This window comes from Meriones unguiculatus, chromosome 3, assembly GCF_030254825.1.
Source record: "Meriones unguiculatus strain TT.TT164.6M chromosome 3, Bangor_MerUng_6.1, whole genome shotgun sequence".
Lineage (NCBI taxonomy): Eukaryota > Metazoa > Chordata > Mammalia > Rodentia > Muridae > Meriones > Meriones unguiculatus.
The window spans coordinates 33758985-33772778 of NC_083351.1; the positions used below are offsets into that span (position 1 = coordinate 33758985).

The 13794-nt window shown below is 41.9% G+C and overlaps 1 protein-coding gene across 1 annotated transcript; it reads left to right on the top strand.

The window, feature by feature from the left end:
- The first annotated feature begins 1009 nt into the window (after positions 1 to 1009).
- On the top strand, positions 1010 to 11131 carry LOC110539795 (cytochrome P450 4A14-like). The gene is made up of 12 exons (XM_021626618.2): positions 1010 to 1250; positions 2742 to 2874; positions 3462 to 3506; positions 4031 to 4158; positions 4847 to 4971; positions 5336 to 5490; positions 5936 to 6042; positions 6126 to 6316; positions 6420 to 6553; positions 7711 to 7775; positions 7869 to 7945; positions 9625 to 11131. Exons 1-12 carry the CDS (start codon positions 1056 to 1058, stop codon positions 9791 to 9793), a joined length of 1524 nt encoding a protein of 507 aa, XP_021482293.1. The 5' UTR covers positions 1010 to 1055; the 3' UTR covers positions 9794 to 11131.
- Positions 11132 to 13794: the final 2663 nt, after the last annotated feature.

Genomic DNA, 13794 nt, shown 5'->3' on the forward strand with positions numbered 1-13794 from the left:
CATGAATGGTCCTTGGTTGGAGTATCAATCTCAGAAGAGACCCCTGTGCCCAGATTTTTTTGTTTCTGTTGCTCTCCTTGTGGAGTTCCTGTCCTCTCCAGGTCTTACTAACTCCCCATTTTTTCATAAGACTCCCTGGACTCTGTCCAAAGTTTGGCTGTAAGTCTCAGCATCTGCTTTGATGCCTTACAGGGTAGAGCCTTTCAGAGGCCCTCTATGGTAGGCTCCTGTCCTGTTCCCTGTTTTCTCCCTCTTCTGATGTCCATCTTCTTTTAAAAAAGAAGAATTTTTTTTAAATTAATGAATGACTGAATAAGTGATGAAAATTTTAGGTATCTGGGAAAGAGAGGTATTATTATCCTACCTACTCAAGATTCTGAGGCACAGACAGAATGTAGAGCAGCCTACACACGTGGCGAAGCTAACCTGGGTCTTTAGCCCTCTGAATGCAGACACAGTGTTCCATGCACAGGCACATTCATCCTGGATCACAGCTGGAGAGTGGTTGTGACAAGCTCCAGGAAGATATCAGAAACAGCTGGTTTTGGAGTACAGATGCAAGGGTCTCTATTTGTAGAAACTCAGCAACTGCATTCATCTGAACACACCGATTTATTTCTTGTCATCACTTTCATCCTAAAGTTATGAAACTAGTACAAGCAGCTACACATATTAAATGTTTGGTAAATTAGACTGTGAATCTCTTAATATCAAGGTTAATATCCCTTGACTCGACCTCACCAACTAGGATACTACATAACACATAATAAATAAATATTTGTGAGCAGTGCAGAGACAGGAAAGTGGATGTATACATAGTTCTTACCAAGATAAGCTGATGGAGCATTTTTTAATGTTAGTTTTTTAATGTTTAGTGTTAGTTTTTAATGTTTACTAAGGCTGATGTCATAGATTAATGAACATTGGATCCTGTGGTCACTGTCTGTTTCCCCCATTCTTCCTTCTTCCCTCAAGTAGGTGGAGCTACCTTTTCATGATTTAAATGTGAGAGTTCCAAAGGTTTAGTGACATCAGTGATCCAGAAGCCACTGACCATGGGTTTCTCGGTGTTTAGTCTCGCCAAAAGCCTGGATGGTGTCTCTGGGTTCTTCCAAGTGGTCTTCCTGCTCAGCCTATTTCTTGTGCTGTTCAAGGCAATCCAGTTCTACTTGCGAAGACAGTGGCTGGTCAAGGCCCTCCAGAAGTTCCCATCCACACCCTTCCACTGGCTTTTGGGGCACAACCTGAAGGTAAGAAGAAGGGAGAGAGTGGAAGTGTATGAAAATCTGGAACATCAGTATACAGGGCAGTCTACTGGCTGATGCACATGTGGTTTCTGAAGGACACTCGGTTTACTTCTAAGAGTGAGCTCGCCTTAACCACGGGGAGCACATGCTTTTAAACAGATGGATGTTATGAAAGGGGAGGAGGTCCTCCCCTATTAGTGGACTTGGACAGGGGCAGGGAGGAGATGAGGGAGGGAGGGTGGGATTGGGAAGGAATGAGGGATACAGCTGGGATACAGAATTAACGAAATGTAACTAATGAGAAAAATAAAATTATAGTAAAAAAAAAAAAAAAAAGAACCAGTAATTCTGGGCTTGGTAGATGGTTCAGTACTTAAGAGTGCTCCCAGAGGACCCAAGTTCAACATACACATGGTGGCTCACAACTGTCTATAACACTAATTCCAGGTTGTGGTTCCCACTGGCGCCAGGTTCACTTGTGATATACATACATGCTTATAAAACACCAATACACATACAATAATTTTAAATATATATACTTTTATCTTATGTATACGGGTATTTTGCCTGCATGTATGTCTGTGCACCGTGTGCATGCCTGGTGCTTTCGACCACCAGAAGAGGGTTATCAACTCACTGGAACGAGAGTGAGAACGGTGTAAGCTGCCTTATAGGTTCTGGGAATCGAATCTGTGTTCTCTAGAAGAGCAGCCAATGCTCTTAACTACTGAGCCATCTTTCCAGCCTGTAATATATATATATATATACATTTTAAAGATGGATATTGACAATAGACTAAAATCTCAGGATGTGCAAGGGCATGGGAAAACAGCCTATCCTTATGGAGTGGGTGAGTGATGCCAGGGACAGAGAACAAGTATCTACACTGCTCTCTGAGAACTTCTGGAAGTGATGATTTGGGGCCACGATGTATATCAGAAAGGAAGCCCCTTAAGATAAAGGAATTTCTATGGAGAGGTGAAACATGCCATCCTGTGCAAAAGCCCCTTAAATTCAGAAAGCAAACAACTCAAAGGCTCCATTACATCCCTGAAACTGGCTGGATTTACTAACCTCTCTTATTCCCAAGTGTGTATATAAGCAGTAAGAATGTCTGAGTATGCTACTAGCCCTCAGTAGAGTATAGTTTGATAAGGGGCTGCCTGATGAGGCACGCAGTGAGGGGCTTGCACACTAACCACATTTAAGAATAGATAAAATTTTGAGGCACTACAGAATGCTGAGGTAGAAGAAGACTTAGCTCTGTCTAACAAGGCTTCAGGATCTGGCCAGGGCAAGTCCTTGGACAAAGTCTAGGGCAAAGGTCTGGATGAAAGAACAAATAGATATCAAACTGGCCCAAATGTCTACCTATTCCTAACATTCTAGAGCTATGGCCCTGTGATGGTCCCGCCTCTCCTAAACCATACAAAGTTCTAGAGGTCAAAGAACATTTTCATGAATTTGTCTTTTCCTTGGTGTCTGTTCCCAAAGGACCAGGAACTCCAGCAGATTCGTAAATGGGTAGAGAAATTTCCAAATGCCTGCCTATATTGGCTCTCAGGGAACAGAGTACGAGTCCTGCTCTACGATCCTGACTATGTGAAGTTGATTCTAGGACGATCAGGTGAGAGTGCAGCTCTATAGCAGCTGTAGCACATCTCCCATCCAACGGTCATGCCCCAAACCTGTGAAATTTTTGAAAGAGTGACACTGCAGCCATCAATGTCTAAATCATACCCAGCATTCTCCCCGTCCAGCTAGCAATACTTACATAGTTCTCAACACTTAAGATAGCTGCACAGGGCTTACCTTCTTTTTTTCTTCTTTTCCATTTTTAAAACAAACTGAGGTGATGTGTTTTTACAAGTTTCCCAAACATTCAGCTGCTGGTCCAACAAAGTCTGCCTTCCTAAGTCTAGCTAACTGGCAAGACAAAGATAGAAAGGAACGGGAGGCAGTGACATGGGAATGAGTGGGGGGTTCTGCTGCTAAAGCCTCATGGCCTGATTTGAGCCCTGAAACCTGCACTGAAAGTGAAAAGAAGGAACCAACTCCACAAAGTTATCTTCTGAACTCCACACAAGCACTGTAGCAGGTACACATGCAAACAATAAATAAGTTTTAACATTCTGAAAAACTGAAGAATTCATAAAAGCTTGCAGTTTGAACAGCATCCCCTTATCCGGTCCTCAAGATCTGTTTGTTTTTCAGATCCAAAGGCTCACAGAACTTACCACTTGCTTGCTCCTTGGATTGGTAAGTATGTGAAAAAAAAAAAAGTGTTTTCCTGACACTGCTCTTTGGCTAATGGAAAAACAACAGGTGACTGGCCATGAGTATCGTGATCCGCCTCTAAACCAAGCTTTATTTTTCTTCTTCTAGTCAGTCCTTAGTCCTTCTTAATGCTGGTGTGGGTGTTCAGGGTATCTAGATACCCCTTAACTAGCCCAGCTGTCTCTGCAACCGTGTCACTAGTTCCCATGTCACTGCCTCCCGTTTCTCTCTGAAGATATCATTTCTTCAGACATTTGTTGCCAGACATTTACATATGTCCCTCTTGACCTGATCCACACACATTTTCACCCTTTATTTTACTTCTTTCTTAGTCACAGAAGATTTATCATATAAACTGGAAGTCTCACTTTCCATGTCTTAGTCTAAAAAAAAAAAAATCCCATTACTGGATTGTCTTTCCCTATTTCATCCCAGTGGATCCACCCACATGATCCCAGGGGCACCTTTGATTCCACAGACACGTCACGTACTGGTCTCTGCCACAGGTTTTGGTTTGCTCCTGCTGAATGGGAAGAAGTGGTTCCAGCACCGGCGGATGCTGACCCCAGCCTTCCACTATGACATCCTCAAACCCTACGTCAGAGTCATGGCGGACTCTGTCAATATAATGCTAGTGAGTTGCTCTGTCTCTTTCTCATTTCATTACACCTACTCACAGAATACTCACAATGACCCCTCTAAAACAAATTCCAGACAGTCACATAGACTGATAATTCATGACATTGCTATGAAGTAAGTGACCCACAAATGCATAAATTGGAGAGCTACTGCTCATCAGGATTTAGCCACACTCTTCAGAAAGCATTGTGGTAAGTACAGGACCAAGTACAGGACCAGTGGCAGCTTCAAGATGTTATAAGACAAGAATGTCTTGGACTCCAGGGCTCTGTGTGATACTGAGTCTTTCTGAGTCTCTGTGTGATCCATAGCCTTTCTTTTCTTCTACACATTTTATTCCTATATTTACTCCTATTTTTAAGTAATAGGTTATTCCTATTTTTCAAGTCTAGTTCATTTCCAAAAAGGGGACTACTTTTATAAACTGAAAGATTATACTCTTTTCTAAAAACCAATAGGCAATAATTGAACACCTTGAGAAAATACGTTCTGTTTTGTTAAAGGGTTTGGAAGAAGTAGGCATCAAATTACAAATGTTTGCATCATGCTTTTAATTTGCTGGAAGCAGATGAACTTGATGGTGAGGGACTCCAGACTGGTTATCTGAAGATAAAAAGAAACATCTTAGTCTAAACACAGGTCTTCTGGAGAAAATTAAGGAATTTGTCTCATTCTCACCACAGGACAAATGGGAGAAGCTTGGTGGCCAGGACTACCCTCTGGAGATTTTTGAATACATCTCTTTGATGACACTGGACACTGTTATGAAGTGCGCGTTCAGCCACCAGGGCAGCGTCCAGTTGGAAGAGTGAGTGGCAACCCTTCATCTTTTAAATATTTAGTCTTAGCAGTCCATAAGGGCTCAGAAAGAGCTAAGTGGGGCTTCTAAGGCAGTTTCCTCCAGGCAAGATTTTCAGCCAGCTGTAGGCCAAGCTCTAATTTCAAACTAGAACCAGACCAGTCCCAGCAGGACACTGTAGAACCCTAGCAATTGTGGAAGCCCAGCTGGTCATCTATTTTTTTAAAGTCCCAAGGGTCAAAAGACCTTTAAGACAGAAGTGATGTGTGCCTTGGTGTTGTGTGTCCCAAGGCTGAAAGGATGAGTATAGAGAACCCACTCTGTTCTTGGGTCAACACCCTAATCACCAGTGTGTTGTGTCTCCTGTCCTCAGAAATTCCAGGTCCTATGTGAAGGCTGTTGATGACCTGAACACCCTGATTTTCCTCCGATCGAGGAGTGTCTTTTTTGATTTCAGCCCAATCTTCAATATGTCCTCTGATGGCTGTTTGTTCCGCCGCGCCTGCCAGATTGCTCATGAGCACACAGGTTCCATCTTTCCACCCCTCCCGCCTTTCTTACTTTCAGGCTCACCCTCCCCCCCACCCCAAAATGATCAAGTATCTCAGACATAGTGCACTTACCAGAAGCCTCTGCAGGGCTTGAGACACTGGTGTTAGTTACTACAAAGATACAACTTTGAGGAGCTAGGATATTGGCATATGAGGTACATTTCAAAAATTACCAGTTTCATTACATTGGTGACACTGCATGAGACCCCTCCAATAGCCTTCAACATGGCTCTGTGGCCCATGAAACACACTGGAGGATCCAATTGGAGGGTTGAGGTATATGAGATTATGTAGACTTCAAATAATGACCAAATTCCCACCTGCACATGCATCTGGGGCTCTGTGTGATACACAAACTGGGTTCAGAGACCCTGTGAATGACAGTCATTCTGGGTTGTCTGACAAGTGCTTGTCATGGCTAGATGGGGTGATCAAGATGAGGAAGGCCCAGCTGCAGAATGAAGAAGAGCTGCAGAAGGTCAAGAATAAGAGGCACTTGGATTTCTTGGACAGCCTCTTGTTTGCCAAAGTGAGTGGGGTGCAGGGTTGAGCTTTGGCCCAGAAGCACAGATTGGATATAAACTCTGGTCTCTCATCTGTACGTTTATTCAGATGGAGGCTGGGGACAGCTTATCTGATGAGGAACTTCGTGCCGAGGTGGACACATTCATGTTTGAGGGCCATGACACCACAGCCAGTGGAATCTCCTGGATTTTCTATGCTCTGGCCACCCACCCTGAGCACCAACAGAGATGCAGAGAGGAGGTGCAGAGCATTCTGGGTGATGAGACCTCTATCACCTGGTGAGAAAAATTCAAGATGAATGAGACTCATGCCCTCCTAAAGGAGAGACCTTACTTCTGGTCTTCCCAGCTCTATGTGACTTTCAGATGGCCCTCATTTCAGGGAGCACCTGGACAAAATGTCCTACACCACCATGTGCATCAAAGAGGCCCTGAGGCTCTACCCAACAGTACCAGGTGTGAGTCGAGAGCTGAGCACACCTGTCACCTTTCCCGATGGACGCTCCTTGCCCAAAGGTAACCAAAACCAGGTACCTAAGTGCTCACATGTGTTGTCCCGGTAAATTGGATTTTTTTTTTTTTTTTTTTTTTGCTTTTAAAGGAATGTGTGTCTTTTCTATCTTTACTGGAAACCCAAGTTTTCCATGAATTGTTTGTAATATAAAGAACAATTTGATAGAATGTAAAAATACTAATGGGGGCGCCGCTGGAGGCTGTGTGCGCCCGCTGGTCCCCAGGACCTTTCCCAGGTATTGACTGGGTGACCTGAGGTCGGACCAATTAATTTCCACACTGTAGGCTCTCTCACCTGGCAATCACAAAAGCTGGTGTTTTAGGTTCCTGAGTTCAGTCTCCTGGTCGCTGTGCCAACACTGCTGTCCTCTCCTCAGACACAGTGTCTTCCCAGTGCCTCCATCTTGTTGTCGGTAAATTGGATCTTTAAGTTGAAATTGAGATGAGGTTATAAAGTTGAGGCTGAGGCTGTCTCCTGGAAGAAATGCTACACTCTAGTTAAATATTATTCTCAGCCTTGAAATTACAGTCACATAAGATACTCAGGGTTGAAAAAGAATGACACAAGTCTTGTGGTTCTAAGGGTTTGTTCGTGAGTAGAGACAAATGAAAATGACAAGGGACTCCTATGTGTGGGTACAATGTCTCTCAGTCTCTCAGAAAACTTTGAGGTGATGAAAGAGGGGAGCTGATGATAAGTTATGAGCTCCTTGTCATCATAGGAAAACATGTATTAGTGAACTCATCATTGGATATGATCCCACCTCTGCCATGTCCAAGCAGTGTAAACAGAAGAAAGATAATGGGCCTCATTGGGGATTTAGTATTTCATGTGAAAAATGGAGTGGTGCAGGGGAACTTGTGTTATGTGAGCTATTGTATGTTCTTTCGTGGTGGATGTAAGAAACTTGATGAATGCGTGCTGTCACTTCACTTACTAGAATCAAGATGCCTCCAATTCTTGCTGTCTGTCAGCAGGTTTATGGTTTTCTATGTATGCTTTTCTAAACTCCCTAACCCCCAAAAGATCACTAGCTCTAAGTGATGACTCTGTATACAGGCCATTTGTGCATGCTGGTCTCCTATTGGGTATGGATCTAGAGCCCTTTTTCATTGGATTAATTGTGTTTCACTCCATGTCTTCTTACCTCTGCCTACAGGTATTACAGTCACAATTTCCATTTATGGCCTTCACCATAACCCAAGTGTGTGGCCGAACCCAACGGTATGAAATCCTTGACCTCTAGACATTCTGTATCCTTTTGCACTGGAAATGGGCTGGATGCCCATCCATCCCAGCCCTGTGCTCTCTCTGCAGGTGTTTGACCCCTATCGATTTGCACCAGATTCTTCTCGGCACAGCCATGCTTTCCTACCCTTCTCAGGAGGAGCAAGGTAATGGGAAAGGATTGAGAAAAAGGATGGAGGGTCAGCACATATTAATAATTTATATTTCTGATTGCTCATGTCCCTATGTGGTCTACTCATGTGTACCTCTGTTGTTGTATGTGGGCAGATGGTGTCATGTATACATGTTTGTGCCAAAAGGAAAGATGGCAATTTGGTGTACCACAAAGATTTTTTAAACCACTGTCCTGTGGCCACTGAAACATCTGTATAAAAATTATTATATTTTGGTATTTTAACAAATTATGAACTTTGTATTTCACAATAATATTTCTTATGAAAATTAAACCAAGAACTTTTAGTTTTCAATAATCTAAAAGGGTGAATTTCTCTCTCTCAAAATTCTTATTCTAGATCAGAAGGTTTTCTTACTAATTCAACAGTTAGATGCATCTATAAATCTTTAAAATATATGTATCTATAAGTATGTATGTAATAATATATTAGGTATTATAATGTGCTATAGTTCAAATTCCAGAAACGGTATGGGCTCTTCTGTTAAAGATTATATATGTATATATACAAATACATGTTGTCACCTCACTTACTAGAACACACACACCCATATCCATATATATATATATATGTGTGTGTGTGTGTGTGTGTGTGTGTGTGTGTATGAGTTCACAGCTCATTGTAGGTTGGACACCAGTGGCAATCATCACTTATTTTTGGCTTCTAGCCTTACAAAAAATTTGCTGCATGTACAAATTCCTCTTGTATTTATTTGCAATACTTTCCCAATTTGCAAAGCTATGCATGCAAGGAAGTAACTTCAGTGTAACAGGCCTGGTCTATGTATTTCAGTGGTTACAAAAGCAGAATGAAGACCTTAAACAGCTTCTGAGAAAACCCTCTGTTTAGCGATGATGGGTGTCATATCTGGTGTGTGCAATGACAGAGAAACAGCTAAAAGGCTGATGAGGAATCCACAAAACCTACAGGACTCCTCCTGTAGAACACAAATTCCCCAAAACTTCTTAAGGTTTTGACACAGTGGTCGTCACGGGTTGACATGTCTGTAGGGGTTACAGGAAGGATGGTTGTCTGGGGGAATGAGGGACTGGAGCCTGGAAACTGAGTGAGAGGAAGATGGAGGAACATCTTGAGGATCCCCATTGAGGATTCTGCACTCACCAGAAGCTTCCACCACCATATTTGATTACTATTTTAGGATGAATTCATTTTCATACATAGATGATACTCCGCAGGATAGCAACCTACCCCTCCTCATAAGACCCTGATAGGAGTATAAACAGTGGAGATCCAGAAACTTTTAGTAGAGAGGATAGGCTAACTAATGATTACCTCATTAAATAACTCACATGTTTGGAATCTATGTCTCACAATGCTGGCAGTGTTCAAATGACATTCCATACACCTGAGAGCAAGACTAAGGTCAGAGATAGCCCTAGAGGAGTGACAGACTTTATCATAGGTCTGGAGCCTATGCACAAAGACAAGGGATTGAGGTGGTTGTGAGACCTATAAAGAAAGTGATCTCAAAGCAAGGAATGATTTAGGTGTGTGACCTATAAGGAAAATGATTCAGCTGGTACCATGAAGGGGACACCAGTGCCATTAGGACCAAGGCTCAAGGAACAATGCTGACTGTACCCAGAACAGGTCTCAGCCCACATCTCATTTTATGTCTCTGCTCCATTCAGAAACTGCATTGGGAAACAGTTTGCCATGAACGAGCTGAAGGTGGCTGTGGCCCTGACCCTGCTCCGCTTTGAGCTGCTGCCAGATCCCACCAGGATCCCAGTCCCCATTGCAAGACTTGTGTTGAAGTCCAAGAATGGGATCTACCTGCGTCTCAAGAAGCTGAAATAATACTGGTGGAGAAAAGGACAGCTTTGGAGGCCTGCTGTCTGCAATACTATTTGACATCCGCTTTCATCCCTGGCTTATCTATATTTGTTTTGCTCTCTCTCTGACCCTATCCCTCTGTTTTCTGTAATGTCTCCTGCCATCTTCCCGTCCTTATTTCTGTAGCTCTCACCCAAAATGTTTCCCAGCTTGGGCATGTACCTGTTTCTCACCTGGTTGTATCTCTGACTGAGCATATAACCCCTGAAACCAGTCCTCCAGGCTAGTCACCCTTTAAAACCACCAGCTTGATAGAGGAAGAGATATTTTAAAGGGAGACACTCCATTCAGTTATCAGACTCTTGAGGCAATGGGCATCATTAATTAAAATGTCCATAGGAATCACATACTGGGAGAAAATTAATAAAAATCTGCCCACCCGACACTGTTAATGATATATTTATTAAGTGCCACTGTTGATAATATGTTGCTATACTTGCAGACAGGAGGCTAGCATAACAGTTGTCTGAATGGCTTCATTAGGCGGCTGATGAAAATAGATGCAAAGACCCCACAGCCAAACACTAGGTGGAACTTGAGGAATATATATATATATATATATATATATATATATATATATATTTTTTTTTTTTTTTTTGAGACAGGGTTTCTCTGTGTAGCTTTGGCTGTCTTGGACTTGCTTTGTAGACCAGACTAGCCTCAAACTTACAGAGATCTACCTGCTTCTGCTTCTGCTGGGATTACATGCTTGCACCACCATGCCAGGCTGAGGAATCTTGTGGAAGAGGGGGAGAAAGTACTGAAAGAGCTAGAGGGGTCAAGGACACCATAAGAAACCTACAAAATCAATTAAGCTGGGCCCATAGGGGTTCACAAAGACTTAACCACCAACCAGAGAACATCCACGGGACCGACCTAAGTCCTCTACACATATGTAAGAGAGGTGCAGCTTGGTCATCATGTGGGTCCTCTAACAACTGGAACAGAGGCTCTCTCCGACTATGTTGCCTGCCTTTGAATCCCTTTACCCTAACAGAGCAGCCTTCTCTAGACTCAGTAGGAGAAGATGCACCTAGTCCTACTGTAACTTGATATGGCAAGGTGGGTTGGTATACATGGGAGGCCTCCTTTTCTCTGAGGCATAGGGAAGAGGTGAGGTGAAAGAGAGGGGCTAGGAGGGGAGGAAGGGAGGAAGCTATGGCCAGGATGTAAAGTAAATAAGTTAATTAATTAATGAAAAAAAAAAACACTAAAAATCTGGCACCGGAGAACTTGACTCACAAGTAAAGATTTTACACATTTCTGTTTATCTCATGGTAAATTAAATTAATTGTATGCAAATTTCCTGGTATTTACTTCATCTTTTATACGAAGTAATAGTACTGATACAAAAAGCTAGAAAGAAATGAATAATTTTTCCTTCTTTTTCACAAACTATAAATAAGTCCATTTTACTCCATCAATTTCTGTTTATTATTTTTGTTTAAGATACAAGAAAACTACTCAGGATGAACCTAAATGCCCCAGAGCAGTTTTGGCGAGGCAGCCATTGGGAAACATGTGACTGTCTGGTCCCCCACTCTTAGAATGCGGTGACCCTGGGGCTGGTTGTCTGTCAAATGCAGGCTGGCGGTTTGGTGACACTAGGAGTGTGCTGATTTTAACCTGGGTTCTGTTTGGAATAATGTAGTTATGCAGTTTAGCGATTTGGAGAATTCCTGTTAAAGTCTCACGGCCCGGACCTGGATTCTTTTGTGACAAGGGCACTGATTATAATGAAGGGTGTTTGCCCTCTGTGCACCAAACACAGGGGCACCCAAGTTCATACATCACTACTGCCACTCAAATTCCACATTGACCCTTGCATAGTGATGCTAGATGACTTCAGTACCCCTCTCTCACCAGGAGACAGGTCATCCAGACAAAAACTAAAACTCTGGAATTAAAGAACGTCATTAGCCAAACAGGCCTAACAGATATTTTCAGACCATTTCACCCAAACACGAAAGAATAGACATTTTTCTATTTTCTCAGCACCTCTTGACACTTTTCCCAAATGAATCACATACTCAGACACACAGCGAGTCTCAGCAGATAAAATGAAGTTGAAATAACACTTTGCATCCCATCTGCTCACCATTGGTCAAAGCTCAATATCAACAACAGAAACAAAAAGCAGAAAGCCTAAAAACTTGTGGAAGCTGAACAGCTCACTACTGAATGAAAATGGGTCAAGACAGAAGTCAAGGAGAAATACAAAACCTTTTTATAACTGAGTAAGAATAAACCACAACATACCCAAACCTATGGGCCATAATAAGAGCAGTTGTAAGAGGCAAGTTTATACCACTAAGTGTCTGTATAAAAATATTGGCAAGATCTCATGTTAGTAATTTAACAGTACACATGAAAGCTCTAGAACAACGAGAAAAATAATGCCCTAAAGGAGTAGATGGTCAGAAATAATCAAACCCAGGGCTGAAATCAATAAAATAAAAACAAACAAAAATAATAACAAAAAACCAAAGAATTGGTCCTTTAAGAAGTAACCAAAATAACTAAAATATGAAGGGGGAAGATTTAAATTAACAAAGTTAGAGATTAAAAAAGGGGACATTCTGAGGAAATCCACAGAACCATAAAAACATACTTAAAAAAAATCCTGTACTCCGGCAGATTGAAAAATCTAAAAGAAATACATAATTTTCTTGATATATACCACCTACAAAAGCTAAATCAAGAACAGATAATAAATTTAAATAGACCTATAACCCATAGTGAAATAGAAACAATAATAAAAAATCCCCCCCCCCAAATCCCAAGGCCAGATGGTTTTTAGCACAGAATTTTACCAGATGTTTAAAGAAGAGTCGATGTTAATACTCCTCAAATTATCCCACAAAATGGAAATAGAAGGGACACTGCCCAGTTCATTTTTCAAGGCCACACTTACCCTGATACCCAAACCACATAAAGATCCAACAAAGAAAGAGAATTAGAAACCAGCTTCTGTTATAAACATATGGGGAACATTCTCAGTAAAATCCTTGCAAGCCAAATCCTTGCAAGCCAAATCCAAGAACACGTAAAAAGAGATCATCACCACATTCGAGTAGGGAGAGCCACAGGGATAATTTACCATATATAATTTGATAATATATCCATGTAAACAAACCGGGAAGAAAAAACCCCACACAATTATTTAATTAGATACAGTAAAGGCTTTTGACAAATCTAACACCCTTTCATGACAAAAGTCCTGGAGAGACTAGAGATACAAGGGAAATAAATCAACACAATAAAGGCAATTTACGGAAAGCTCACACCCAACATCAACCTAGATGGGGAGAAACTCAAAGCTTTTCCATTAAAACCAAGGCAGGGCTGTCTACTCTCTCCATACCTATCTGATATCACACTTAAAATCTTAGCTAGAGCAATAAGACAACTGGAGGAGATCAAGGGAAACAAATTGGAAAGGAAGAAGTCAAGTCATCGTTATTTGCAGATGATAGTGCATGCAAGTGACCCTAAAACTTCCACTAGGAAACTCCTCCATCTGGTAAACACTTTCAGCAAAGTAGCAGGTACAGTCTCAACCCCATGAGACTAACTGTTGTTACAGTAGTGTGGCCTACGAATCAACCGCAAGTTGGGAAAAAAGGAATCAAGTATCTATATTACAGTCTCTTAGGCCTGAGAACATTCAGCAAGAAGAAATGAAAAGAATTTAAGAGCAAGTTTCAGGAGTTTTATGGTACTTTTCTGTTGTGTTTTACTTCTTGAGTTATGAAAGAGTATTTCCATTTAGAAGAAGTAGCTGTCCAGTACTCTACCCTCTTCGCTGGCATTCCCCAAGATTGTACAAGCTGGAACAACTGCCAGGAAGAAGAGACGGACCAACTAACCTGCCTAGAAGTTGAATTCCAAAGCTACAGCTTTCGTTAGTCATCACCCAGCTGGGGTGGGCTTTCAGTGATCAGCTAACTTTGTGTCACCTGTGT

What these genes read in the sequence shown, in the direction of transcription:
- LOC110539795 (XM_021626618.2), top strand. Translation starts at nt 1,056, where the DNA reads ATGGGTTTCTCGGTGTTTAGTCTCGCCAAAAGCCTGGATGGTGTCTCT. An exon ending in CTTGCTTGCTCCTTGGATTG is followed by an intron (nt 3,507 to 4,030) that starts GTAAGTATGTGA and finishes TCTCTGCCACAG; the next exon opens with GTTTTGGTTTGCTCCTGCTG. An exon ending in ACAGCCTCTTGTTTGCCAAA is followed by an intron (nt 6,043 to 6,125) that starts GTGAGTGGGGTG and finishes ACGTTTATTCAG; the next exon opens with ATGGAGGCTGGGGACAGCTT.